This window comes from Trachurus trachurus (genome assembly GCF_905171665.1).
Source record: "Trachurus trachurus genome assembly, chromosome: 6".
In the NCBI taxonomy this organism is placed as follows: Eukaryota; Metazoa; Chordata; class Actinopteri; order Carangiformes; family Carangidae; genus Trachurus; species Trachurus trachurus.
The window spans coordinates 17956219-17981841 of NC_139897.1; the positions used below are offsets into that span (position 1 = coordinate 17956219).

Here is a 25623-nt window from a genome sequence, read left to right on the forward strand (position 1 = left end):
CTCTCTATCTGGCCTGGTGTCTGGTCTGCCATGGTTAAATATATCCTGTCCCTTCATGCTCTCTCTCACTGCAGAGTACAGACCACTCCCTCCCTTCCCTACACCCCCACCCCACACACACAGCTGCAGTTAACATTTCTGACAGACCAGACTTCACTGCATCCTGCACTTTCTCCCGCTGTCTCATAACCTCGTCACAACCTTCTCTCCTGCTGTTTCTGTATGCGTCACAGTCTCTGTATAAATATCCTTTTCCCTTCTTTCATTTTTAATTTCTAAATGTGATACCTGTTGTAGCGCTGTTTTTTTTCTTTTCTTTTCTTTTTTTCCCCCCTGTTCGTTCAGAGGTAATATATGAAGGAAGTATCTTCTGTATTTGTTGGGGGGAGGTGGAAGAGAAGAGGTGGAGGGTGAATAAAAGTGATTAAAAATCAAAACACCATCTGAAGTGCTTCACTTGTTCTTCCACGACCTTTTTCAATCTCTGCTGTTTCCCTGCTTATTATCATTAAGGAGCTTGATTAACTCTCCATCAGTAGGGGGCAACATTGAGTCAGTGTGAGTGTGGTACAGTCCAGAATACAGATGCTTCCAGTCTGATAAATGATGAGCGATAGCAGCAGCAGCCTCCTGTATAATGTGGATGTGTTTTTTTCTTTTTTTTCAACACGTGAGGAGAGGATGTTTGAAGGAGTCAGTGACAGCACCAGAGAGGGAGTCGGACATGAAAAGACGAAAAAAAAAAAAAAAAAGTGGGATCCCCGAGGTCTGAGTCAGAAGGAGGGGAGGATGCTGCTGCCTGTGGAGGCTCCCTGGGGACGCTCAGCCTCTGCATTTCACTTCTTAGTCCTGTTGTGCTGTGTCGCCTTTACTTTTTTTTATTATTTATTTATTTATCCTCTAGACTCTAGAGCATCAAATCCGACACAAACAAACTCTGACCTGCTGGAATATGATAATGCACACAATCAGTAATAATGCACACAATCAGTGTCCAGCTGATCTGAATGTGAAACCTACTAATGTGTGTGATTTGTTGGTGGTGTATTAATTAATCTCGTTTAGCAGACAGCACGATACAATACATGACAGCTAATTAATACAAGCTAAAGAGAAGACATGAAAACCAACACACAGAAACACAGAGTGAAGGCGTGACTGTGGAGATAAAAGGGTTTTACACGCTCGCCCATCCTCCTCCTCCTCCTCCTTTGGAGCCCATTCATTCAAACATGTACACACACTTTCACGCAGTATTTATAATGCAAAGCATGCTGCACCCGAATGGCACAACTGTGCGGCGACTCTTGTCCCGGCAGATCTAATTATAGGGGCCACAGAATGAATGTACCTTCACCCGTGATCCCAGTCACCGGCTTGTGTAGAGGCTGTTACAGTGCGAGGCGGCTAATGAACAAAAGCTGCTAACAGGAGATAGCAGGACTTTGTTTCGACGTGCATAACAACCGATTCCCTTTTATATTAATTTTAAACTTCAAGGGGGTTTGCTGGCCGTCATACTGGGAGCTGGAGAACAGAGTTTCTCGTTAGGGCTTTTTGGCAGCGGCGCTCACTGCAACTGGATCCGGACGACCAGAAAGCTGCTGGCGCCTCCGTAACACAACAACAACAATGATGATATACAGCAATGAAGAAGTGATGAACCATCTGCTCTCTTGGGTTGCGTTCAGAGTGTCAGGGTGTGTTGGTGAATTTCAGATGCGAAAATGCGTAAAAGTTTGAAGAAAAAAAAAAAAATCTGGCAGGCAGGCAGGCGAGAGACACAAGCAGCATGTCTATGCAACAGCATTTTTTTTATTCCATCATGAAACTGATCTCCACAATATTAACATCCATTGTCAGTTAAATAAAAAAAGGATATAAAACAAACATAGAAAATGCAATACAAGATCTCTTTCATTTTTTTTATTTATTATTTTTTAAATAATCTCTGTCACCATCCTGGCCTCTAGCTGGAGCTTTGTTCAGCTTGTGTGGCGGCAAATCTATAGTGTTATCGATGGGAAACAAAGCATGTGTTTGTCTTGAAATGTATGGCCTCCTCAAAAGAAAAAGAGGGGAAAAAAGCTTTACTCTGATGAGGACGTTCAGGGAGAGAAGCCCCTAAAATCAATATGCTCCAGGGGGAAAATGAAGACAGAATTTCTTAGCAGCAGTAACCAAGTAGAAACAGGTTGTTAAGGTCGTTGAAGAAAGGTTTTTGATTTTACCTTGCTTCCAGTGTTGTTGTTTTTTTGATAGATCTGATCATGTGTCTGTGCTTCTGTGGCAGTTTCCCACTGTGGCATGATTGAAAACAGAGTATCCTCCGCACTTGTCTGCTTATCAAACAGCCTGCAGGATGTTTTGTTTTGGTGTCCCAGACCCACTGCAAGGAAAAAAAAAGAAGTTTTCTTTCAGTTAATGAGAATCTCGTCCCAACCTCTGGCACCACATTCGATCGAAATGTGTGAAAAACCAATTTATTAGAACTGCGACAACCAGGTGTTTGCGTTGAGTGCAGATCAGATGCATATCTGATGAAGTGCAGGTTTAAAGAGCACTCCACTTGTTCTACACTTGAAATGTATTGTACTCCATGCAGAGATGAGTCCTGATGGTGATACTGCTGGAGTTTGTTTGTCTCGGGCTCTCAGGAATCAATGTCTTTCAGAAAGACTGCGATGCAAACCTGGAGCGTCGAGTTTGAAAGAAAATAGGATTTTACCAGACAGGAGGGATCTAACGAAAAACTCTATTGAGCTGCCTTATGGGAACTGTGGGAGTCTCTGTTTCTGGGGTTTTAACTCTACTTGAGACTGAGAATATCTCAGGATATTTGACCACTTTGTAATATCAATCCCCTGAAATCCCCTGCTTTGAAGTAATGGAAGTACAACACTGAAATGTTAAACAAATTCGGCAAAATACGGTAAAGTGCATCACTGAATCAAAAATAAAGTGAAATGACTACGGTAAATAACATCTTGAGTTTGTGACAAAAGAGTCAAATGATTAATAAATACACCTGACTTTGAAATATTAATCAATTGACATAAATAAATACATGAAAAACAAATGCTGGACTGTGATGCAGTTGGACGGGTGCTGATGGGACAGTAAGGCCTGCGTTTTGTTTTTCTCTGAGGCTGTGATTCTCCCTCATGTGGTCGGGTCAAAGTGCTGACGACACCCAGAATATCGTGGCGTCGGAAACCACGTCAGCAGATCCAGGCTCAGCTAGATGGAGCTCTGTGTCTTGATAAAAGCTGTCCTCTCGCCGCGACCGTCCGCGTCCTCGCCGTCTGATTCAGACTCGTAGGCGATCATGTCCTCGTCCCCCCACACAGTGGGGATCCCCTTGTAGCATATCCGCGTCTTCCTCCCCCGTCCTTGGCCGAAGCCAAACCCGAAGCCCACCCGCACCCCCCGCGTCTCTGAGTACACAGAGGGCAGTTTGGTCCTCCAGCCCAGAGCCGCGCCCCCCGAGCGCATCTGCAGCAGGAGGAAGACCCCGATGAAGGCGGCCAGGATGAAGGCACAGCTGAGCACGGCCAGGACGACGGGCAGCTGGGTGGACGGAGCCACGCTCAGCCCCGGGGGCTCCTCGCCCTCGCCGCTGGTGTCGTCCACCGCTGCTGTGACGTCTGGCTGGGCTGCGTCGTCCTGGAGTCCCGCGGCCAGAGGAGATTTCCTCTGGACCTGGTTCTGGTGCAGGCAGGAGGTGAGGACCAGGTGGCTGTGAGGCGGGCAGGACAGGCAGTCCGTAGGTCCGGTGCCGGAGCACGTGAGGCAGGCGGCGTTGCAGGGCAGGCAGGCCTGGACGGAGGACAAGTCCACCCAGTTCTCCAGGGAGAGGTTGAGGAGCTGCGGTCCCGAGGTGAAGCCCGGCGGACACAACTTCACACAACCCTGGAGGAAGAGGGAGAAGCCAGGGCTGCATTCTGGACGGAGAGATGAAAACACAACGGGAGGTCAAAGTCCAAACTACAGTATCAACAAACACATCCTGAATATCCACACTAATGAATTATAATAGGTTCTTTGGAAAAAAAACTGCATATTAATGGTCACAAAAAATAAATGTCATCATCAATTAATATAATCAAGTAATTATTCAGCTATTGAAGGTCAGGGAATATATTTATTCTCTTTATATTCTGAATATATGAATCTGAGAATGTTTTGTACATTTTAACTTATTCTAAACACATACAAACAAAAAAACAGCATAGGAAATAATGCACCAGTTGCTTTACATCAGCTGGGTAAAGCCTATAAGCATGTATGGATTTATAGAAACTGTTACACAGAGATTTAGTTAAAACAAATGGAAATATTCACTTATTTGTAAAAGAGCTTACTTATTCTCTACATTTGTTGAATTGAAATTGAACTCAAAGTATCCACGACAGCCAATTTGTTAAAAGGTCACAACTAGTTAATGGAAGTTGTAGCAGACTGAACCTCGCGTCCTCTCCTCTATAGAACTAGCACCAAATTACAAAGTCCTTCGCAGGAACCTTGGGTGTGAAGGATCTTATTAGAAATGATGGGGCTGGTAAAATTGGGGGTTAGTGGTAATTACTGAAATAATAGGTTTGATTTGTGGAGGAAAGTGTCTGAATGCTTGGGAGCACAGAGAGGCTTTCCAACCTTATCTGCCTTTCAATGAGGGAGTCATCCCCTTCAGCATCGTAGCACCTTTCACACTCATGCAATTTTTAATCTCCCCTGCTGCTCCTCCATACGTCCCACTCTCTGATTCCAACCAGTGTGACATATGGCAACGCACATATTCACAGCGCGTGTAAACAGATGCACAAGAGGCTTGTAAGTGGGCAATCTGTATTCACAACATTCGCTTTTTCACAAGTCGAAAACAGTCTGACCCAGAGCCTGTTTCGTAACAATGTCTGCGCGCCAGATCCAATACAAATGAGTCCATTCAACTTTAGCGGCTCGGCGTTCAAAGTTTGTGTGTTTATGGCGGAAGCTCCGGTGATCTCACCGATACAGATCTGCTGGGCGTCGAAGGTCTTGCAGCTGTTGTTGGACGGCCGAGGGAAATCAGACGCTGAGGGGTTGACGACGCTGGGTCCGGTGCCCCACAGGGTGAGGGTGAACTGACTCAACACGCCTGAAAGAGACGGAGAGACAGAGAGAGGGAGGGAGAGAGTGAGAAGGGAAGGGAGGTGAGTACTGTAAGGGGGAGTATTAAGATGAGGAAGAGAATATCAATTTAGCACAGCGCAGAGAGGGAACGGTGCGAAATGGCTGAGAAGATGAAATGCGAGTGGCGGGGGTGGGGGGGCTGTTGTTGGGAGTAAAGGAAACAAGAGATATGAGCGGACCAAACACAACACTGGAGGAGGATCAACAGCGGCAGAGGAAGAGATGCGCAGCTATCTCATTTTCCCTGCTGCTCTGAGTAAACAGAGCCAAAGGAAAGCTCTAGGACTTAACGAGTTAACCCTTCATGACAATATGCTGCCTTTTGCCTCTGGAAAAAAAAGAAAATGCAGAGCGACTGGTGGTAAAAAAAAAAAAAAAAAAAATCTCCAGATACCGGAGTTTTGCTAATCAAAAGGTTGCCGACAATTTTCTTGCAGAAGGATCTCCTCTCTTGCCCAGCAAGTATTAAGTTTTAATCTGGATGGATTTTCGTAGAGCAGCTCCCTCTGGTACCAAAACTGGTACAAACTGCGTCATTAGAGAAGGAATGGGGCTGAGAAAAAGTGGAGAGGCTATTTAGAGAAGCATGAAAATATGCAAGAAGGCTTGAGTTGATGAGGGGCAGTGGATGCTGTTGATGTGCCCAGACTCAACAATTAATGATGGTGAGTGGGGTTACCATAGTCACGTCCATTAGCGGCCACGTTTTCTATTTCCAGGGTCCACTCCCCTTGAGGATCCTCGTCCCACGAGTGAGTGGTCATGAAAGCCCAGTCGCTGAATCCCTCTGAGGAGAAATCGTTAGGCCTGAGAGAACAGAGGAGAAGTGTCTGTGTTAGCGCTTCTGTGCTCGAACACAAAACATTTTTTTTCCCTGAGCGTATTTGTGCAGGTCGATTTGAGGTATATGCATATTGTGTTTGTCTGTGTGCGCGTTTGTGTGTGTGTGTGTGTGTGTGTGTGTGTGTGTGTGTGTGAAAGAGATACAGAGAGATTTATAACAAGGCTTGGCTGCCGGTGTGTACAGAGGTGGGGTTTTATGGTGCACCTGGGGAAGAGCAGGGTGGAGCGGGTGCCCAGTGGGCTGATGAGATGAACGGCCAATTTTCCTCTCTGGTTGTGGGTGAGAGTGAGGCGAGCCTGAACGTGTTCCACAGAATTGACGTACTCGGGTCGTCCCCAGCAGGCATCCACGCTCTTGCTGAACACCAGCTTGTTCCCGATGTCTCTGCAGGTTTGACAAGCGGAGGAGGGAGGGAGAGAGGGAGGGAGGGGGTTGGGGGGGGTTGGTGGTTAATGTTGTGTGGCTGCAGAAAAAGGACACAGACAACAGCTTGGTGCTACAAATTCACACAACTGTCCCCGCTCCGAGGAGAATGTGGTGGCATCTATCAGGCTGAGCGGCATGATGGAACACCGAGTGCTCATAATGAGACTAAAACTCACTGCTCTGTTCACACACACACACACACACTCACACACACACACACACACACACACACACACACACACACACACACACACACACACACACACACACACACACACACACACACACACACACACACACACACACACACACACACACACACACACACACACACACAGTCACACTTCTAACCTCGGCTCTGTGAGCATGGTGTGAACACACTGATGCTGTGGTCCCACTGTTGCCCAGTTCTGCGCCAAAGCCACCATGGCGCCCGCATCCAAGAGCCCGTAACCGTATGAGTGACTCACTGTGAAGAAAAATAGATGGAGGGATGAAGAGAACAGCAGGTTTGTGCCTGGTGGTGGCAGTCGGAGGGAGAGAGAGGGAGAGGGAGAGAGAGGGGGAGAAGTCGGCACCAAAAGTCGGCGCCAATCACGATTCACAGATGACCAATTTTTTCCAACTGGCTAAAATTGTGGCACACTGCAACACTCTGTCTGGTTGAGTGGAGGCTGTGCAAGCTAAGTATCCAAGGGTTTGGGAGCAACAACATTGCAGGGAGTCTGGGACTGTGAGTGAGAGCTTATTATTGTGTGCTTATGTGCATCAAACCAAACAGGAAAATGAATTTACTCGGCGCAGAATGGATTTTTATTTGCTAAAAATGGAAAAACTGAACCGTTTCTCTACAAATATTATTCATGTGCATATAAACAATCTTTTTTTTTCAGAGCTCCGTCGAGAATGAAGCACAAACATAACACCACATGACACGCTTTCCAAACGGCTAGCCTCTACGAACCTCTGCGCCCCACTCCGTTGGTCTTCCAGTCTCCGGCGCTGAGGTGTCCGGGCTGGGACGTTCTCACCACCAGGTGCTGCATGTCCCTCCAGGTCAGATTCATACTGCACAGACACAGGGAGGAAAAGCAGAGCAAGTGTATTGACTTTCTGTCATGTAATAGCTGAAGATATGACTCTCTGCATTATGCCCCATTATGAGAGACGTTGGGTGTTGCCGACCTGAACTGTAGGACAATACAGCCGGGGGGGAAATCCAAGGAGCAGAAGGGTCAGGGGCTCATAGAAACGCCTGGAAAATGATCCAGCTGAGCATGTATATAAAAAAGGGGAGAGCTATATATCGGTGAAATACTACACTGGGTTGCAGAGGAAGCCCAAGGGGGATGTGTCAGTTTACAGTGACAAGGGTACCGGCTCACATTACGGTTTTAACGCCAGTGTAAAAGAGCAGTGCTAAAGGTGCAACCATAACCTATTGTGCTGGGGGAACAGAGTAAAACAGTGGATACAATCCCACTGAGGGCAGTGTCTAGACTCTGTGTAATGATGGTTTCTAATGAGGTCTGGGACCGGGGTGTGGTGGGGGGGTTTAGGGGGGGGCAGGGTCACCTTCCACACAGCAGAATCCCAATAAAAAAATATTTATTTATTTATTTTATTTTATTATTTTTTTAAATATAGATTTATCTGAAGGCATGGCAGGGAGAGTAAAAGTCTGTACAGCGTTTAAGTCACCAGTGTAGTGGGGGTTGAGGGTGGGGGGTGGGGGGCAACGGCTCTGTGGGTTAAGATAATCAAATCATGATTCACTCTGCTTTACTGAGTGCAACACCGCTGCCGACAGAAATAGACACAGGATTTCACCGTGGCGCATCACCTCCGCCCGTCTCCACATCAGCATTCACATCTCACATTCTCTTATGGCTTATTAACGGACAAGACCCCCCCCCCCAACACACACATACACACACACATACACACACAGGCACAATTTACTCACTGTCACCTCAGCGATGAACGAATGGCAGAAAATAATAAAATAATAAAACACCAGAGAGTCAAAACACTCTGCCTATTAAATGATTCCATCTCTGTGGTCTCCAATGTGGTCCCAGTCTGATAAACTAGCTACCCTGTTATTACCGCTGTCTGTCAGGGGGGGTGCTGATAGGCGTGTGTGTGTGTGTGTGTGTTGCACGGTGGGGGGGATTTGCTCGCTGACAAACACTGACTGTAGTTTACTGTTGAAAGTGACAGATAGTCTACATGGTGTAAATCTGAGCTCCGTCAGGTGAGTCACTGCCCTCCTCTTGTGATATTAGCCCTGACACCTGTCAGCTCATCACTGATGTGGAAACGAGGGGAGTTATGCAGAGCAGAGGGGCTGCGGGGAGATAAGAGGACCTCAGACACACCGGGTACGACCAGAATGGAGAACACACAGTCGAGCTGCTGACAGAAAGTTGGATTGTGACACCTGGAGTCCTGAGCGAACGATAATGAGAGAGATTTCCACGTTTTAAAATCCTCACCAGCAGCCCTGCAGGTATTCAGGCGCAGGCAGGACTGTATGTGGGCTGCAGCTGCTGATTTGTCTTGCTAATTAACTGATTATCAAAAGCTTAATTTGCTGAGGAACGAATTTCCTGGACTGGGATTTATGCCAAAGCCAACTCCCAGTCATGCGTGCACCAACACACACACACACACACACACACACACACACACACACACACACACACACACACACACACACACACACACACACACACACACACACACACACACACACACACACACACACACACACACACACACACACACACACACACACACACCGGAGTAGTAATCAAGTTTACAACAAGATGAAATTGAAAAGAATCTTTAATGTAAAAATAGCTATGGTGTTTGTCTGCGCTTGCTCTCACTCACTTGGCCTCCAGAGCCAAAGCGATGATCCCAGCAGCCAGCGGGGCCGAGGCGGACGTCCCTGTGTGAGAGTCCGTGCATTTCTGCCTCAGGTCTGTGGTCACCTTGGAGACGGGAGAAAGAGAGAGAGAAGTGCGCAGCGATACACAGGGTGAGAGGCGGTTAACATTACATGGTGAATTTTCCCCTGCATCGTATGAGTGAGAATCGCAGCGAGAGGTGGTTGAGTGTTAAGACAGAGGATGACCGGGGACGACAGGAGCTCTGCCTGCAGCGGTCAGAGATGGAAAGAAGATGGAGAAGGAGGAGGTGAAGGAGGAGGAGAAGGAGGAGGAGGTCTCAGGTCTGTGGATCACTGCCAATGGGTCACAGCCGGGGCAGTGAATGTCAGCCAAATCGGCCCAGCCAGGTCGGGCGGTGGTGAGACAGAGTATGTTCGCACTCTGGGTATACCTCCGCCCTCCGTCTCTGCCAGTGCCAGCACATTAATGAGGCCTGTCTGGGTCATGGTGAGGACATGTCAGAAATGACAAAGAAGCCACAGGGCAAGGCGAGCTGTGAAGGTTAGGGACAGACTCTTGGTTTGCAACTTTTTGGCCCTGACAGATTGTGGCGCTAATGAGATGTCGAGGTGTCGGAGGAGTAAACAAAGGCGGGGCAGGTGTCCACGCTGGCCGACTGTTACATCTCAGAATTGGAGAAAATAACACTGAAACGCTGTCGTATTTCATTCATCGTTTTCATCGCACTCACTGTGAGTTTTGTTGCGAGTCAACAAAAAGGGGTTGTCAGCTCTTTAAATCTTAAAGTTATTGCGGCTTTTACAAGAAAAGGAATTCAAATATTTGATGCCTAGAACTTGTCAAGTGTGAGGATATTCTAGGCTTTGTATTGCGAGTTAGAATAACAGATAGCTGGGGCCTGACAATTGTTGTATTTTGTTTTTACCTTTGCAAACACATTTGCCTAAGCAATTAGTTAAAGTTATTAACCGAGCATTTTCACAATAACAACCAGTCCTGTAATTGTGCAGCTTGATCTTCTAAAAATCCTGGATTTTCAGAGAAAACACAATATACACTAATTTATTTCTGCTGTGCTACAATAATAACACTAAATCAAGCAAAAATGCTGTGAGGGGCAATTTGGAAACTTTTGTATATTTTTTTCCTTTTTGCCACACTGCACATTGTGGTGCTTAGTATTTCAGACAGCTACACTGTCTTCCCTGTGGTTAACACCAGACAAGTTCAATTGCAACATTGAGTGCAGACAAGGCCATTTAACCCGGTTGGAGCCACTTTTGTTTTTCTCTGGCTCTTACTGGCAAAATCTCTCACCTCCAGAGATGAAAACTGACCAAATTTGTCCTGCAAAATGAGCTGGTTGTTAGTTGATGTCAGACTTTGTTTAAAAGATTGGTCCGCCTGTGATTTGAGAGTCTAGACGAAGCAAATGTGGCACATACAAAAAGCTCACAGAGAAAGTAGGAAGGAAAGAAAGAAAGAAAGAAAGAAAGAGAAGAGGCATGAACCTGCAACAAATGACAGCCCTGACTGCTACAGCAACAACACAACACAAAGCCACTGCGGTGTGTCGGTATATTCGAAGATGACTTCAATTTTTACCCATTTGATGAGTTGTGTTTGTTCGCCTGAAGAATGCCTCTGGTGTGTTTTGGAGCGAGCGGCAGATTTGTGGTTGTTTAATGTTATTGTACGTCCCTGAGGCGACTCTTTCTTCGGCTGACAAGCAGCTTGAAGGAAGCGTGTGACATCGCTCAGAATTTGTCATGTTCCCTCACTGTATGTTACACATCACTCACTCTGATTTTGACAGTTTGATGCCCGTTTTTGATTTGAGAGAAACAAGACCAATGCTGACGTGCACTCCAAAAATGTGACTGATAAAAAGGCAAAGTATAAAAATGCATGGTGATTTATTTTTTGCAGTGCTGATATTGATGATTTTAAATCTAAACACAAGCCTACACATCCAAGACGTTCAAAGTCTGTGTGCGTGTGTACACCTACTATCTGCTTCTCCCCCGGGTTTCCAGAGCTGAAGGTGGAAGCGAGGGTGGAGGAGCAGGGCTCGCTGTACCATGGCACGTTGCCGGACTGCGTGGTGCTGCTGATGGACAGGGTGTAAATGCTGTTGGTGTAGCCGTCGCAGTTACAGCTGTCCTGCTCCCGGCCGCCATTACCTGAAGCCCAGACGAAGATGGAGCCCAGTCCGCTGCGTCCCTGTGGTATAAAACAACAAACAGACACACACACAAAACATATATAGGCTTATTCAATTGGAATTCACACAGCGTACGTTACGAGAGAAAGAAAGAGAGAGTAACACTCACAAGAGTTGGGCGAAGTGTGAAAAATTGGCTTTGACAGAGATGTTTTTCTTGCCGCTTAAACGCCTTGTCATTTATGTGCTTTCTTCCAGAAATACTGAACCGCTGAAGGCACAACTCTTATTAATACATCATAATATCAGCTGGCTTATTGCGGCAGAACATCAGATAACAAATAGAAGAAATGTAATTACAAAATCTGCTCCAGCTGAATATAATTTAGGGGCCTGATAAATGACAACATGGTATCTGGCACGAAGGCTGTGCGCTCCTAAAGTATACCAACTGCATCTGACATACATTTAGTCCAGTTAGGTGAGGACTGCCAGCAGGCGGTGGTTTATAACTCTGTGAAAACATTTTTAGCAAAGTTACAACGGGCTTCATTTGTCAGCTTCAGGAACGTTGTGAAGATTAGATTGTTCCCTTTGTTGCAAAACACACACAAACCCGTTTCCATGCATTTGTCTTTGGCTGATTAAATTACTGTAACTCTTTATTCACTGGAGAGCCTGCAGGAATTAATGGGAGCACTTTCAGCTCATAGTAAACAGTTTGCAGATTTATGCTCCTTTTTCTACCCAGGCCTCGCTGCACCAGTTACCCATGACCTCCGGGATCGATACTTAAGTTCTACTGTTTATTTTTAAGGTACGAGTCGGTCTGCCCCCTTCCTACTCTGTTGACTTTCCCTTTCTCACTACTGTACGCTGCAGATTGTAGCCTGGGGTCTGCTGGCCAGTTGATGCCGAGAGACAGAGGGCACCAGGGCATCTACTGTCAGGACTCCACGGCTCTGAAACAGCCTCTGGGTGGAGAAGGACTTCAGCCTTTTGTTAAAGTATTACAGTCTTATTTTTCCGAATTTGGCCTTTGTTAGTTTTCTGTCTGCTGTCATGTTTTATATTACTTTTCTTCATGCAAATAGTATATTTAGCAACATTTATTTCTTTGTTTGACTTGGAACTCTGACTATTTTATGAAAGTTGACAATTTAATAAAGGCATTTTTCATCAGAACCTGCTATTCAACAATTAGTTTAACAATTAAAGTAGATTTTTTCATTACACAGTGAAAGTCGTGATGGAAACACTGATGTGAATAGAACAAAAAGATAAAAACTTCTTCTTTTTGTACCTTGTTTAAACCAGTGTGGGTGGATGTTCATTCTAGAGAAAAAAACAAGGAACCAAAAACTACATACGGTGAGATAAAAGAAAGTGGAGGGACCTCTCTCGCATCCCACATGCAGAGCGAGAACAATGAAACAGCTGATGGTGAGAACAAAATTAAAAAGGTAAGAGAAAGGAGACGTGTAATATTTCACCCACATGCATCATAAAAGAAAAGCTTGCTGTTCTCAGTCAGCGTGATATCAAAAGCGACACGACTGTTTTGCTTCCCCCCTATGTTAAAAAATTTGTGATTGTCTGTCCATTCTGCTTTCTCGTTGAATTCGGCCTGACTGAATCAAAAACAAAAGTCCTGTCACATTGTCAGTTCCAGTATTGGTGGTGTTTTGGCAAATAGAAAGAGACTGGCATCTTAATTTTCTCATCACTGTTGTTGCTAAAACAGTTTTCTCTGGCATTCTCAGCTCCTGCGTGTACAAAGGGGACCTCAATTTGACCGCAGCCCACACTTTTAAGTGAGCTTGTTTTCTAAAGGATTATTCATTAAGCTTTTCTCCATCTCTCGAAATGACCTCTGGTCAGAAGTTGGAATAAATATGCCTCTACTGGAAACTCGTTGCTTTCTGCATCGCACTGTAGAGCTGTGAAGCTGTGGCTAATACTTCTCAACCTTCCAGCCCAATTTATGACCTGACGCAGCCTTTTCTGCAGGTTACAGAGGACAGACGATAACACTTCAGTGCCACGGGTTATCTGACTGCCAGGACTCACGCTGAATCAGAAAGGGCCCTGTTGTGCTGCTGTCAGGCAATTTTTCCTCACTAACGCAACTGTGATATGTGGAGCATTTCACATTTTGGGATGTGATATATGAATCATTCCTTTCAACCTAAAATTTGCAGTTTCGTTCATTTACACGCCGATTACAGTGGCCTTTGAATCTCGCTATTGTTCTGCATCAGTGACTGCGGCTTCTATTTTCTCCCATCTCACATTTATCATTTAGCTGTTCCGCTGGCGCATTTTGATGTAGCACTGCCTAACCATGAGATATGATGCCTTTAGCCCCAGATAATATGTCATGCTCTTTAATGCTTGACTAGTGAGAGGGCAATTAACAAAGTCACCTTGAATTCACTCTAGAGAAAATGCTCACAAAAGGCTCTTATTTAATGAACAACAAACTTTTGAAGAGTCAGACTTCACTTTGCTACATATGGAGCTGAAAGCAAAAGCACTGTTTTGCTTTCTCTCAGAGAATCAGATGAGAAGGTTGAACTCTCGTTTGTGCCTGTGCAGTAAATATAAAGTTGCCAGCAGCTAGCTTAGTTTTGTGACGTATGGAGAATGGAAACAACTTGCCTGGCTCTGTGCAAGTAAACCCATCTGAAGCTCAACAATGTAATTGTCATATTTTATTTGACAAATTAAAATTTCATGGCCTATCATTTGCCTATTTGACAATTTTCTTTTTCAATTTATTTTCTAATTCTCCTTTCTGGGGAGTCTGGCAAGTTATCTGATGTGTCAAAATCTGTCTTAGCCATCAATTTATGTTTCTCCCCTCTTTAACCTGAGCCTGAACTCATTCTGTTCCCTTCAGTATTGCAGAAATTACTGAAGGTATGAGACCTTCAGTAATTTCTGCAATACTGAACTATGGAGCAAATTGATAGCTTTATATATATATATACACATATATCCTGTATGTATATACATATAGAGAAAAGTAGAGTTAGTTTTAATGAGCTTAACAGGGACTGGTGGACGGACTTAGGGCAGCTGTTTCTGCCAGTTCCCACTTTCTATATAAGCCAAGCTAACTGGCTGCTGGCCGTGATTTAATCTTCTCATTTAACTCTCAGCAAGGAAGCAAATAGGTGCATTTCCCAAAGACTCTAAGTATTCCTTTAAAGAGCTGATGTGAATTTGATAGTGGTACTATAAATAACAAACAGAGAAGATATTACAAGATTAAAAGCTCAAACTCATGCTCTGACTCACCTTTGTGATTCCCTGGAGGAAAGCCTCCTTGGCCAGCTTGGCAGGGCCGTCCAGGGACTTGCCATCATCTTCTGGGCCCCAGCTGGCACTGTAAATGTGAATGTGCTGAGGGTTGAGACTAAGGGAATGAGCCTCAACCATGTCCGTCACCTCCCCATCCAACATGCGAACTCCTGAGAGAAGAACACGTTTCACAGAGGAGATTTGTTTAAAGACAAGAAAATGTGAGCGTAAAAGGTGGTGGAGAACGAGAGTGAGTGTGACAGCTGATAGAGAAGAGGCAAGTGGATGAATTTTAGCTTCAGATGGGTGATAGGGGTCAAAACTGAGATGAGGAGAACATAAAGCTAGTCATATAAATTGAGTGGAAGAAAATTAATAAAGCAATTATCTGCAGCCACAAAAACAACAACAACAAAAAACCGAAGCAAAACATAGAAACGGGAGAAACACAAAGAAACTTCACAGGAGAAAACAACAACAAAGATTTCCAGAGAGTTACAGTTTTAATGAGTACGTGTGCAAAAGCTTCACCCACAGATGTGACCTCACTACTTTACCTCCATGTAAACAAAAAACTGGTTGTTACACCAAGAAAAACCGTTTCCTGACTGACTGCACCGAAACACACAGAGAGGAGGACAAATCTAACTGACTGTAGTGTAGAAGATACACAAACACTCTTGCATGCACACACACACTGATATAAATGAGCAGAGAATTTACGGTGCTTTCAACACACAGGCATGTCCACAGGGTAGCACCAAATGTCACCTTTCATCATACCTGAACGCACGCATCCCTTTGAAGTCAGCAGCCTCAGATCACTCCTCTGAACTAAATAATCTAAAATAAGGTCCATTACTGAGAGAGGAACCCCCAGACCTCAGAGGCAACGCTGTGACTGGTGACGTCCACATTAAGACTTCAATCATCCATTCTAGTCAACCTGCCTGGCCCCTGCAGGCGCAGACACACGCACGCACGCACACACACCGGCAGGGATGCAGCCAAAGCAATAATTACTCTGAGCACGTGGGGGATTTACCGTAACACAAGTTTGAATACTGAGTAGCCCTGAATAAAAAAACCTAAACCTAAGTGGAGTAAGCATGCGACATAAAGCACAATGTTTGCTCTAGTGGTCATAATGCGCAGGCTGCATTGCAGCAGTAATGATGATCACTGTTGTAACAATTCTCATCAACTTCCTGCGGCTTGACGATTCTTTATTAACACGCTGCTGTGCGAGTTTCCCCCTGCTGCTCCGGTAAGTCAGAGGTAGCAACTATAAGTGTGTGTGTGTGTGTGTGTGTGTGTGTATGTGTGTGTGTGTGAACAGGTACGGTAGGTGGAAGGGGAACACTAAGTAGGGTCAATTACAGGCTTTGAACACTAATCACAAGTCATTGCTCAGTGATGATACACACATCTAGGAGTGCCTGCAAACATTAGCTGCTTGTGCTCACACGTGCATCACACACACACACACACACACACACACACACACACACACACACACACACACACACACACACACACACACACACACACACACACACACACACACACACACACACACACACACACACACACACACACACACACACACACACACACACACACACACACACACACTAACACAGCATGGGTATTTGGGAGCAAATCACAGCTGTTTATAAACAATCCGCTGACCCCATGAACACATTCACAGAGGAGTAATTTATGAGATCAGGGCCGATGCACGGCTCTGTCGGGAGACGAATGGTAATGAAGACAGAGAAGGAGAATTATGAGTAACATCTGTGAATGGGACTGCTCAGCGCTCCTGGGCTCTGCAGAGTCTTGTTGGCTGCCACCGTGTCATTGACAGATTGTTTGGTGACAAAAGTTACTAAAAGCCTCCTTGGAATACTTTATCAAGTGCACACATTTAATGGCAAGAAAAAAATATTATTTTTCCTCCCACATATCTTCTTTCTTAACGCATATCTGCACATGCTGACAGCTTTATTACTGTTTAAACAAGAGCCTGCTCTAACAGTCTTATTTTGACCATCTTCTCAAGGCAGATGATTTACACGGTGGTGTGAACAGATGTCCACTGGGTTGTGAAATGAAACTGGGTTTTTCTTTTGGCATCGCTACAATACTAAATTTAGGTTGTTTCCTTATCACTAAGGAGACAACAAAGCAACAACTTTAAAAACAGAACTTCTTCTTCATCTAAGTGGTGGAAGAAAGTGGAGGGGTTGCAGGCAGTGTGCCAAATAACAGTGGGATGAAATGTAACGTGCATTGGTTAAATTAAGATGAGAGTCTGTCAGGAACTTATATTTGAAATCTGCTCGTCTCTGCGACATAATCTCCACAAAGCCTTGAAGATGAGGCATTTAACATGTTTTCAGGCGTTTATATCTTTATGTCATGCAAGAAAAGACACTTTGTTTTTTCAGGCACGCACAGGCTTCGTCTTAACGAAGCCATGTCCCCCTCATTTCTTGTGAAAAGCCTGGCAGAAAATGATGTTTTCCTCTCCTTAGTTACAGATCAAGGCCTTCTGAACAACAGAGTCAATGAGTCAGCAGTCAGTAACCCAGAATAAAAAAACTGAAAAACATAATGTGTATCACCGTTAAAATACATCACTGGGTCTTTAATAAAATGTGAAGACACTGCTGAATTTATGATTCTGATTCAAGTCCCATATTAAAGGGATCCTTGCTAAAAGAAATTTACTTCTAGGTTAATTAATTTGAATGTGACTATTACTGCGCATATTATTCCACATTTCCATAATCTTAAACTCATTTACATTAATAATATTTAAAATTAAATACTGTTCTCAATAAATAAATCCCCAAGGGTATGCTTCACTCACCTCCGATTTTCGCATTAAAGGCCACGCCCACTCCACAAACATCATTATTGGCTGCGGCAGCGACTTCTCCTGCACATCGAGTCCCATGTCTTGGAACAAAGAAGAAAAAGAAGAAAAATGAAGAATATGAAATAAAGTGGCGGCATGGTAATGATTCAACTAACTGTTGATTGTATAAAAGGAGTTCTTTTGAACCGTCTCAGGCTTTTAAACAATACTGTGAGCCGAAGTGCCGCTAAAAATACACTGCAGTCAGAAGAGAGGGATAAACTCAATGGCCCATTTTGTAACTGCGGGCGACTTATTATATATGTTATAGCTGGAACAATAAGTGCCAGGAAGCTCAATGAATCAGTTTTTAAATATTTTTTCGAATCCAAGGCTGACTTACGAGAACACGGATGAACAGAGCACGGCGACCTTTGTGGTGAACATGATGTACAATAAGATCTATTGACAAGTATCAGCTTCTTTTCCACACAGCACAATAAGAATTCATTGAGGTGTTAAAACGCAGTGAGTTAGAAGGATCACGACATGTCTTCTTTCCTAGTTTAATAATATTTCACGATTGCCAAAGTTTTAACAGTTTGCTTCCCTCAAATGAGATGTGTCCATAATTGTGCCTTTGTCTGTGTAGCATCTTTATGTTGTGACAGTTGCAAACAGGTGATGTTTCTCACTGTTTTAGCACCAATGAGACTCTAGTGACATTTATATCACTATTTGATGGCAGTCGCTGGGTGGTTTGCTTCTGCTGCCACAAACTGCCAATCAAATCTGAGAAAAACAAGTCCACACAGTCTTGGTGAAGAAGCACATACTTTGAAGTTTTTATTGTTAAACGCTCATAAACCAGTTTTCAGGGGGAGAAAGGTAAGGTAATCGCCTTTCTGTCGGGTATTGTAGCTATACCAAATCACAGCATGTACACGGTTTGAGATCTACACACAGCAGTTGCAAGACACAAAGAACATGGTGAACAGACAGTATCCAACATCCTGTTCTTTGAAAGACATCTACTTCAGAGAGCTCCTCTTCAGACTCTCTTCTCCTGTTGCACAATCTCAGAGAATACAGACTCCTCCAATCAAAGATGACCTGTCTGAAACTAGCTTTACCTTGACAGTGACTGGCTAGAGGACATCCAAACCAGATATGAGATGTTATCGATGTCCATGAATTATTCACTAAATCCTCATGAATGCCTTCAAACCAGTCTAGGGTTTGAGAGAGCAGACATATTCCCTGTAGGGTTCTTTTTATATATCAAATACACTAAAACTCACAAATGAAAGCTGCTCCGACTCCAAAAAATTAGCTTTATCAGCCACTGATCCGAGACAATGAAAAGTCTAAATTGAAACCTTCAGAGCTTTGAATTCAGGCAAAAAGAGAAACGATTAGTGAAATGGATTTAATTTGTTGGACTGATTTCCGGGGCCGAGGCGGTGTGATCAGATCGGAGAATGGATGGCATGCAATGAGCATTTGGCATTTAACATAGGTCATTAAGATTGTCTCCTGATTACAGTGCAGATATCTGATTAGAGGTTCAGAGTTTCACACCTGTCTCGGAGACGTGCTGTGCGAATGTTATTGGAACAACGCTAATTAAACCCACACTGTTTTTGAAGTGCCTAAAATGACTTCCTTTTTGATCTCCAAAGTTCCCTGATGATGAGTCAGAGGACAAAGTCATTTCACAGGGTCAGAGCATGGCTACGCCTCCAGCTGGGATCCTGATTAGACTCTGTGTAGCTCTGTGATACATTACCCACCCGCTAATTCTCAGCTTTGTTCCCTCTACAACATTTTACCATATAGCCTCACTGCTTTCTTTGTTTCTTTTTTCTTCCTTTCTTAATTACTTACCTAGTACAGGATTCAAAATGTCAAAGAGCAAAACACAAAACAAAACTACTGTGTTGAGGTCATATCCATTTGCAGACAAGTTACCTTGTAGGAAATATGGCCACAACCTGATCTACAGTGTTGAAAAGTTGTAATGTCAGGGAGGGTAGTGAACTCTAGGTAAACTTAATTTTTGAGATTTTTGTAAAGTTAACTTGTGAAACTACAAAAGATTTTGGCCACAAAGGGAAAGGGAAATGTATCTTTATTTTACCATAGCTTCTCCTCTGTAATTGAACCCTCTCGATCAGCCCTGTCCCTGTTTTCTTTCATCCTGACCACTGTGAAGACATGCCCACGCCACCCCCCTGCGTTTGCAGAAGCCACGGCCAGGTCTTAATCAGCGCTCAGAGAATGTCATCATGGTTAAACCTCCTGAATCTCAGCCTGAGGAAGAATCAAGCAGTTCTTGCCCAGAAAACTGATGTCGACATCCCACTTTATCAGGATTAGTGCAAAGTTTTTTGGGTTTTGTCATAACCTGGACAAGTAGGAATTTACTACAAACTGTTAATTACATTTAATTACAATTACATGGTACTTTCGGTTTTCCCTAAATATGCACTCCAACAACTGCAAAACGCTCTCATGGAGAAGTTGTGACCTGCACATTCACCACGCTATGAAATAATCATATATCATTATGTAACGTTACAACACATGAACCAAATACTCAGAACTACTTGCGTTTTTTAAATCACTCCGCCCAGCAGCCGTGTCCGGAGTGTAGTTCCAGCTGCATTCGCCGTGAAAACAACTCTGTCTGGTAATGTTACATTATTATTTCATAACGTGGCGAATGTGCAGGGCACAACTTCTCAACAAGAGCGTTTTGGAGTAGTTGGAGTGTGAATTTAGGGAAAACCGAAAGTACCGTTTGCCGCGGTACCTGGCAATGGGCGAATTTGCCAAAATGTTGAACTATCCCTTTAACCAAACTAGATTTCTCCCTAGAGTAGCTTTTCTATAGCTCTCTTCTTCCAGTCATAGTGATAGTTTGAAAAGTTGAGACCAAAACCTCTGACTAACAAAATCAAATCAGTTCATCGTTGTCAAGTTGAACCTTTGTATCAAATTTGATTCCCTCATGTCGTTAACTTGAGTTACTGCATTCATGAGAATAGAATGAAAGGTCTGATGGCGCACAGGAAACTTGACAACATAATGCCTCCAGCCAAGGCTGTCACAGGGGCATAAAAAAGATGGTGTTTGGTAAAAAAAAAAAAAAAAAAAAAGTTAAGTTGCTTCCCAGCAAATCATTTATTACATGACCCGGGCTGTCAACTACAGCAAGCATTAAAGTGATTTTTAAGGAAGCTATCAACTGCCCTGACAGGGCTTATTTTTCACTGAGAGACATGCCCTTATACAAGGTCCTTGGCACAACATATGGCAGGGTGTAATACATCACAAGTGTAATTAAAATGTTATGATGGCCATCACGAGGTTAAACTACCTATGTTTACTGCTAACTAGCTCATTCTATATTGTATAAATGGTGGCAGTGGATGGGGACTTGACAGCTCTAACATCTGCACTAAGGAGTTAAATAGGGATTCATTGTGTAGGGAAACCACCATGTAGCAGCGTTTGAAATGGGGCAGTAATTGAGCCGCAGCATTTTTTTTTTGTGAACAAATGCAGCTTCTAACAAAGTAACGATCTAGTATGCATTAGAGATTCATTACAGTTCACAGGCACCAATTAGTTCATTTGTCTGATCATTTAAGAAACATCTAGTGTATGAAAAGGCTTCATAGATCACAGCTTGTGTCTGTATGTGAAGCGGCGAGCGGCTCTTTAAGAACCCGCCCTCTCATTACATTATAGCTCACCACTACGTGTTTGACAAATGTCTGAGTGAGTGCCTCTACAAGCTCGTCCATTCAAATCAATCATGTAGCTATGTGCTGAAACACTGCAGAGTGGGAGCTGAATGGTGCCTGTCAGTCATTTCGAGTCAGAAGAAAAATACTGCTATAAGACCGTTAGCCATCCTCTGAGTGACTACACTTTTTTCCGCACTTCAAAGATGTGAGTGAGAAGATTTGATGTGCGTGTGACTTAGAGTAAGCTGAGCATCAGTGCTAATCAGGAAAGACCTGCCACAGCTTAACTTGCTGTATTTTATATCTAAATGTACCTGATAACCTCAGACACACGTAGATGAAGACCTATAAGACACTAAGTGCTTCCTCTGTGACCTAATGCAGCAGTGGGTCACTGCCTCTGCACACAAGTCTCTGCTTTTAATGCGAAAGGATCCGGTACAGGTTCCAAAATATGAGCTTTTCTTTCTTTGGAAACAGTGCTTTAAAATCCTAAATACCACTTTAGGCATGGAGTTGTTTATCTTAGTTAGAAATTTAGCTTCATATTAAAACAATTTACAAGCAACTGTGTGTTTTGCATCAACACATATGAAACACTAATTTAAAATGGTCAGAGAACCTGCTACGATCCACACTGGCCCATACGACACAGCCAACTCTGTGGTCCATCCAGATAGTTTGGCCCAGAGTAGTTACTACAGACTCACAATGTGTAGACAAATTGCAGCCAAATTACACTGCAAATATCAACTTCAATTGTCAACTGTCACAATTATTTTTGTTTAAAAACATAAAAAGCCTTTCACCGCAGTGTCTCTGCTTGTGAAAGCTTGATATTTTAAGAACGTGTTTATCAGCTCTGTGGTTCCACTGGCCAGTCGCAGTAAATCCTGAATCAAAAAGGTGTGGTATTCTCAAGACACAAATCAATGGATATTTGCACTGCAATAGTTTAATGTCGCTTAAAGTATTACAGTGCAAATATCCATTGATTTGTTACATTTACAGTATCATAAAAACAACTTTATGGTGCAAAAACACATTGTATATCCTCCAACCAAGGAGCTGTGGCCACATATGTGATGCCAGGCAGAGGAATCAGTCAGGACAGGCTGAGTGAACACACAGCCAGAGGCCTAGGAAGACATTTATAGAGGAGCTGCTGCACGCATCAAGATGCAGCTGTTTTGAATACTATCTGCAAGTGCACATGCAATGTGTGTGTGTGCGTGTGAATGACTTATTGGCCCGAATAAAATTCAGCTAAAACAGCCAGACAGCTTAATATATCCGGGGAGGTTCAGACACGTCAGAGCAGACACAGGGCTATATGGCAAAGCCACAATTTTATCTGTCAAATGTCCATGAAATTAAATGATTTCTGAGACACTTTTCTAAATGCCTCCATTCTATACCCATTTTAAATAGATTGAAAGAGGTCAGAGACTTGAGAGCAGGCGTTAAGTGCGGTTTGAAAAGAATGGAAAACAACTAATAGCGCATCCTCCTCTTGGAGAAAGACAACCAATGTGGAAAAAAATCATTAGTATGTGAGTTGGAGGATGGCAAAAGCTATAGCACGATTTGTCCGAAAGACAAGCTGTGGAGAAAAGACTCAACAAAGCTTCAACAAAGCTGTGATAAAAGGCTTCTGAACTAGAGCCACTCTATTCACTGAAGCCAATGTGACCTGCCTTATCTTATCACAAGAAGCAAAGGGGACAGGCTGAGGTAATGCTCTTATCTCGCCTCCTCCGGACAAGGCACCATATTTGGTCATGGCATTGTCCTGTCATTTACAGGAGAATGTGGGCACGTCACCCAACACAGTCTCTCTGGACATGATGCAATGTAGCCACAAACCATGTCAATACGCTGAACAGTCTCGTCTATTAATTCATGCGGGCGCGTCCTGCATTCCTGCTACACTACTGTAATAATAACCTTATTGAAGGCATCATTTCATTGCAGTAAATAAATGATACCTTGGGTCGGGATGGTTGAGTAGTTATAATAGTTACATTCTGATATTACTCTTCCAAGCTTGTGGTGCAGTGGATCAAAAGCTGGCTATGCACTCGACAGAGGAGGTTAATGGAGTTCCACTGGAGGTACCCAAGGCGTGGGCGTTGGAATCCAGCAATGGATACTAGAAGGGTGTATTTGATCAGGGTGTATTATGCTTTAATTATATTCCCCATAATAACTGTTTTCATTCTGCGAGTCTGTGATATGAGTGACGGTGGGAAGGTTTTGCCATATCTCATTACTGAATATGAGACCATTTCCAAGCAGTCGTGGTATTAATGCTCGCTAGTTCACTGTGCCTCAGACCAGGGCCTGTGGGAGGCAGAAGGTCTTGTGTGAAAATGGCTTCACTAGATACGCATTTCTGAAAAACAGCAGATAACATCTACAGTATATTGGAGTCTTTTTCTTTTTTCAAGGTTTTCATTTAGCTATTAAGTTCAACAGTCTCTACTGACTTTTGGAAAAATTGGCAGGGGAGTACAAACAACCCATGCTGACCAACCACAGTTTTTGCAGCCTCTACATATTACTTGAGCAGCCACAGTATAGCCCCAGTACAGCGTGTACTTACATCCTGCAGGAGGCTCGGGCCAGCTATGGCAAAGCCTCTGGTGTAGTTACAAGCACAAGCCCATAATGCAGAACTAGTAATCCATCTTCAAACGGTGCTCCACTGATTTATTATGCTTCTCCATAAAGTTGGGAGAGTCACAAGAGATAGATTCAAAAAAAAGTAATCAATAGTAAAAAATCAAATAGCAATAGAAGTGTCCAGGCTTCAAGACTCCAGCAGCTTCAGAAATATTGGCTCCTCCATTTCTCAGCTCCACACCTCGAGTTTTTATAATGTAGACTCTGTGATAAGTTTCAAACCAAAAACAAGCTGACCCTGGTTAGAGGCACACAAGAGATTACACCACTGTTTTAACAGGCTGAGCAGTACACTCCACGATGAGTAAACAACTTCATGTGTAAAATCGGCTCTTGATATTACCATTAGCCTTCAGCAAATGAGTAAGAAAAGCCCATTATTTATCCATGCTGTCATGGTATTCTCTTTCATACAGTACTTGAAACAGAAAATGTGTATTGAACTGTGGAGAACTTGTGTTTTCAGGTTGAAGCATACAGTCCATGGGTTGAGGGCAACCAGACACACACACACACACACACACACGCAGCATTCAAATATGCATGGCCAAATGTTACCGATGTCTAACCCATGCTTGGTTAAACTGTAGGATCTGACACTTGAAATTGCTTTGTTGGTTTCTATCTGTTTTTAGAGGGACTGAAAAGGGTCCGTTCATTGGAGCTGCCAAAAGGATTAGGCTATTTTCTGCTCAGTGCAGCTCAGCTCAGCTGTGGCCTCAGGCAGGTCTGTTCAAATGGTTACACTGGAGTGTGAAGTGGAGATCTCTTCATTCTGCGGCCCAACATAGCGGTGCTGCCTCCAGCCTTGTAAAGGAGATGATCAGACGTCTTTGTTTTAAAATCCAGATTTTAACATCTAAAATCCCCAAACACTGAATAAATCTGTTCTGCTTACTTAAATGTATTCTTATTTTGCCTCAACAGGAACGACTGCTTAATGTAGGAGACAATACAGGAGGCAGGGAAACAGGGCAAAGTTGTGAGTCCATCATCAGGCAAATAGACACAGTAGCTGTCATGAACATTCACACCTCCAGGCAGTGTGGAGTCTCCAGTCCATCAGACTCACAAGTGCTAATGTAGGAGGAAACTCATGTGGACAAGGAGGGAAAAAAATCTAACTCTACAAAGAAGGGGCCCAGAAATCGATGCCTTCTTTTTACTGTGAAGCAACACAGTAATAGCTGTGCTTCTCTCTAAATAAAATATATTATTACTCTGCTATATAAAGCACTATGGTAGGGAGAGGGAAATAATGTCTTTTTATATGGCTATTGTGCTTAAAGTGACCATTGCCAGTGATGAGGTATCTGAAAAGGACATTAAATGACAACAAGATGCACATTCATTTCACGTCTTGGGAGAAGTCAAAGTAAGCTAGTGTGACAAGAAACAAATGTCTCAACATCACTGAGCATGTCTAAAGTGGACTATCTCTCCACACCGCAGACAAAACTGCTTCAACATCCCATTTATCAGTA

General features: G+C 43.7%; 1 protein-coding gene across 2 annotated transcripts in view; it reads right to left on the bottom strand.

Moving 5' to 3' along the window:
- Positions 1-1945: 1945 nt before the first annotated feature.
- The window catches only part of furinb (furin (paired basic amino acid cleaving enzyme) b), a 76897-nt gene continuing 53219 nt past the window's right edge, over positions 1946-25623 (bottom strand). For both annotated transcript variants that reach the window (XM_083974329.1, XM_083974330.1), the window contains exons 7-16: positions 17712-17800; positions 14831-15003; positions 11374-11586; positions 9344-9444; positions 7410-7513; positions 6797-6914; positions 6224-6403; positions 5855-5982; positions 5012-5140; positions 1946-3944 (exon numbers count right to left, since the gene is read on the bottom strand). In XM_083974329.1, the coding sequence (XP_083830455.1) occupies positions 3241-3944; positions 5012-5140; positions 5855-5982; positions 6224-6403; positions 6797-6914; positions 7410-7513; positions 9344-9444; positions 11374-11586; positions 14831-15003; positions 17712-17800 (1939 nt within the window). In that variant the 3' untranslated portion in view covers positions 1946-3240. The remainder of the gene's footprint in view (positions 3945-5011; positions 5141-5854; positions 5983-6223; positions 6404-6796; positions 6915-7409; positions 7514-9343; positions 9445-11373; positions 11587-14830; positions 15004-17711; positions 17801-25623) is intronic.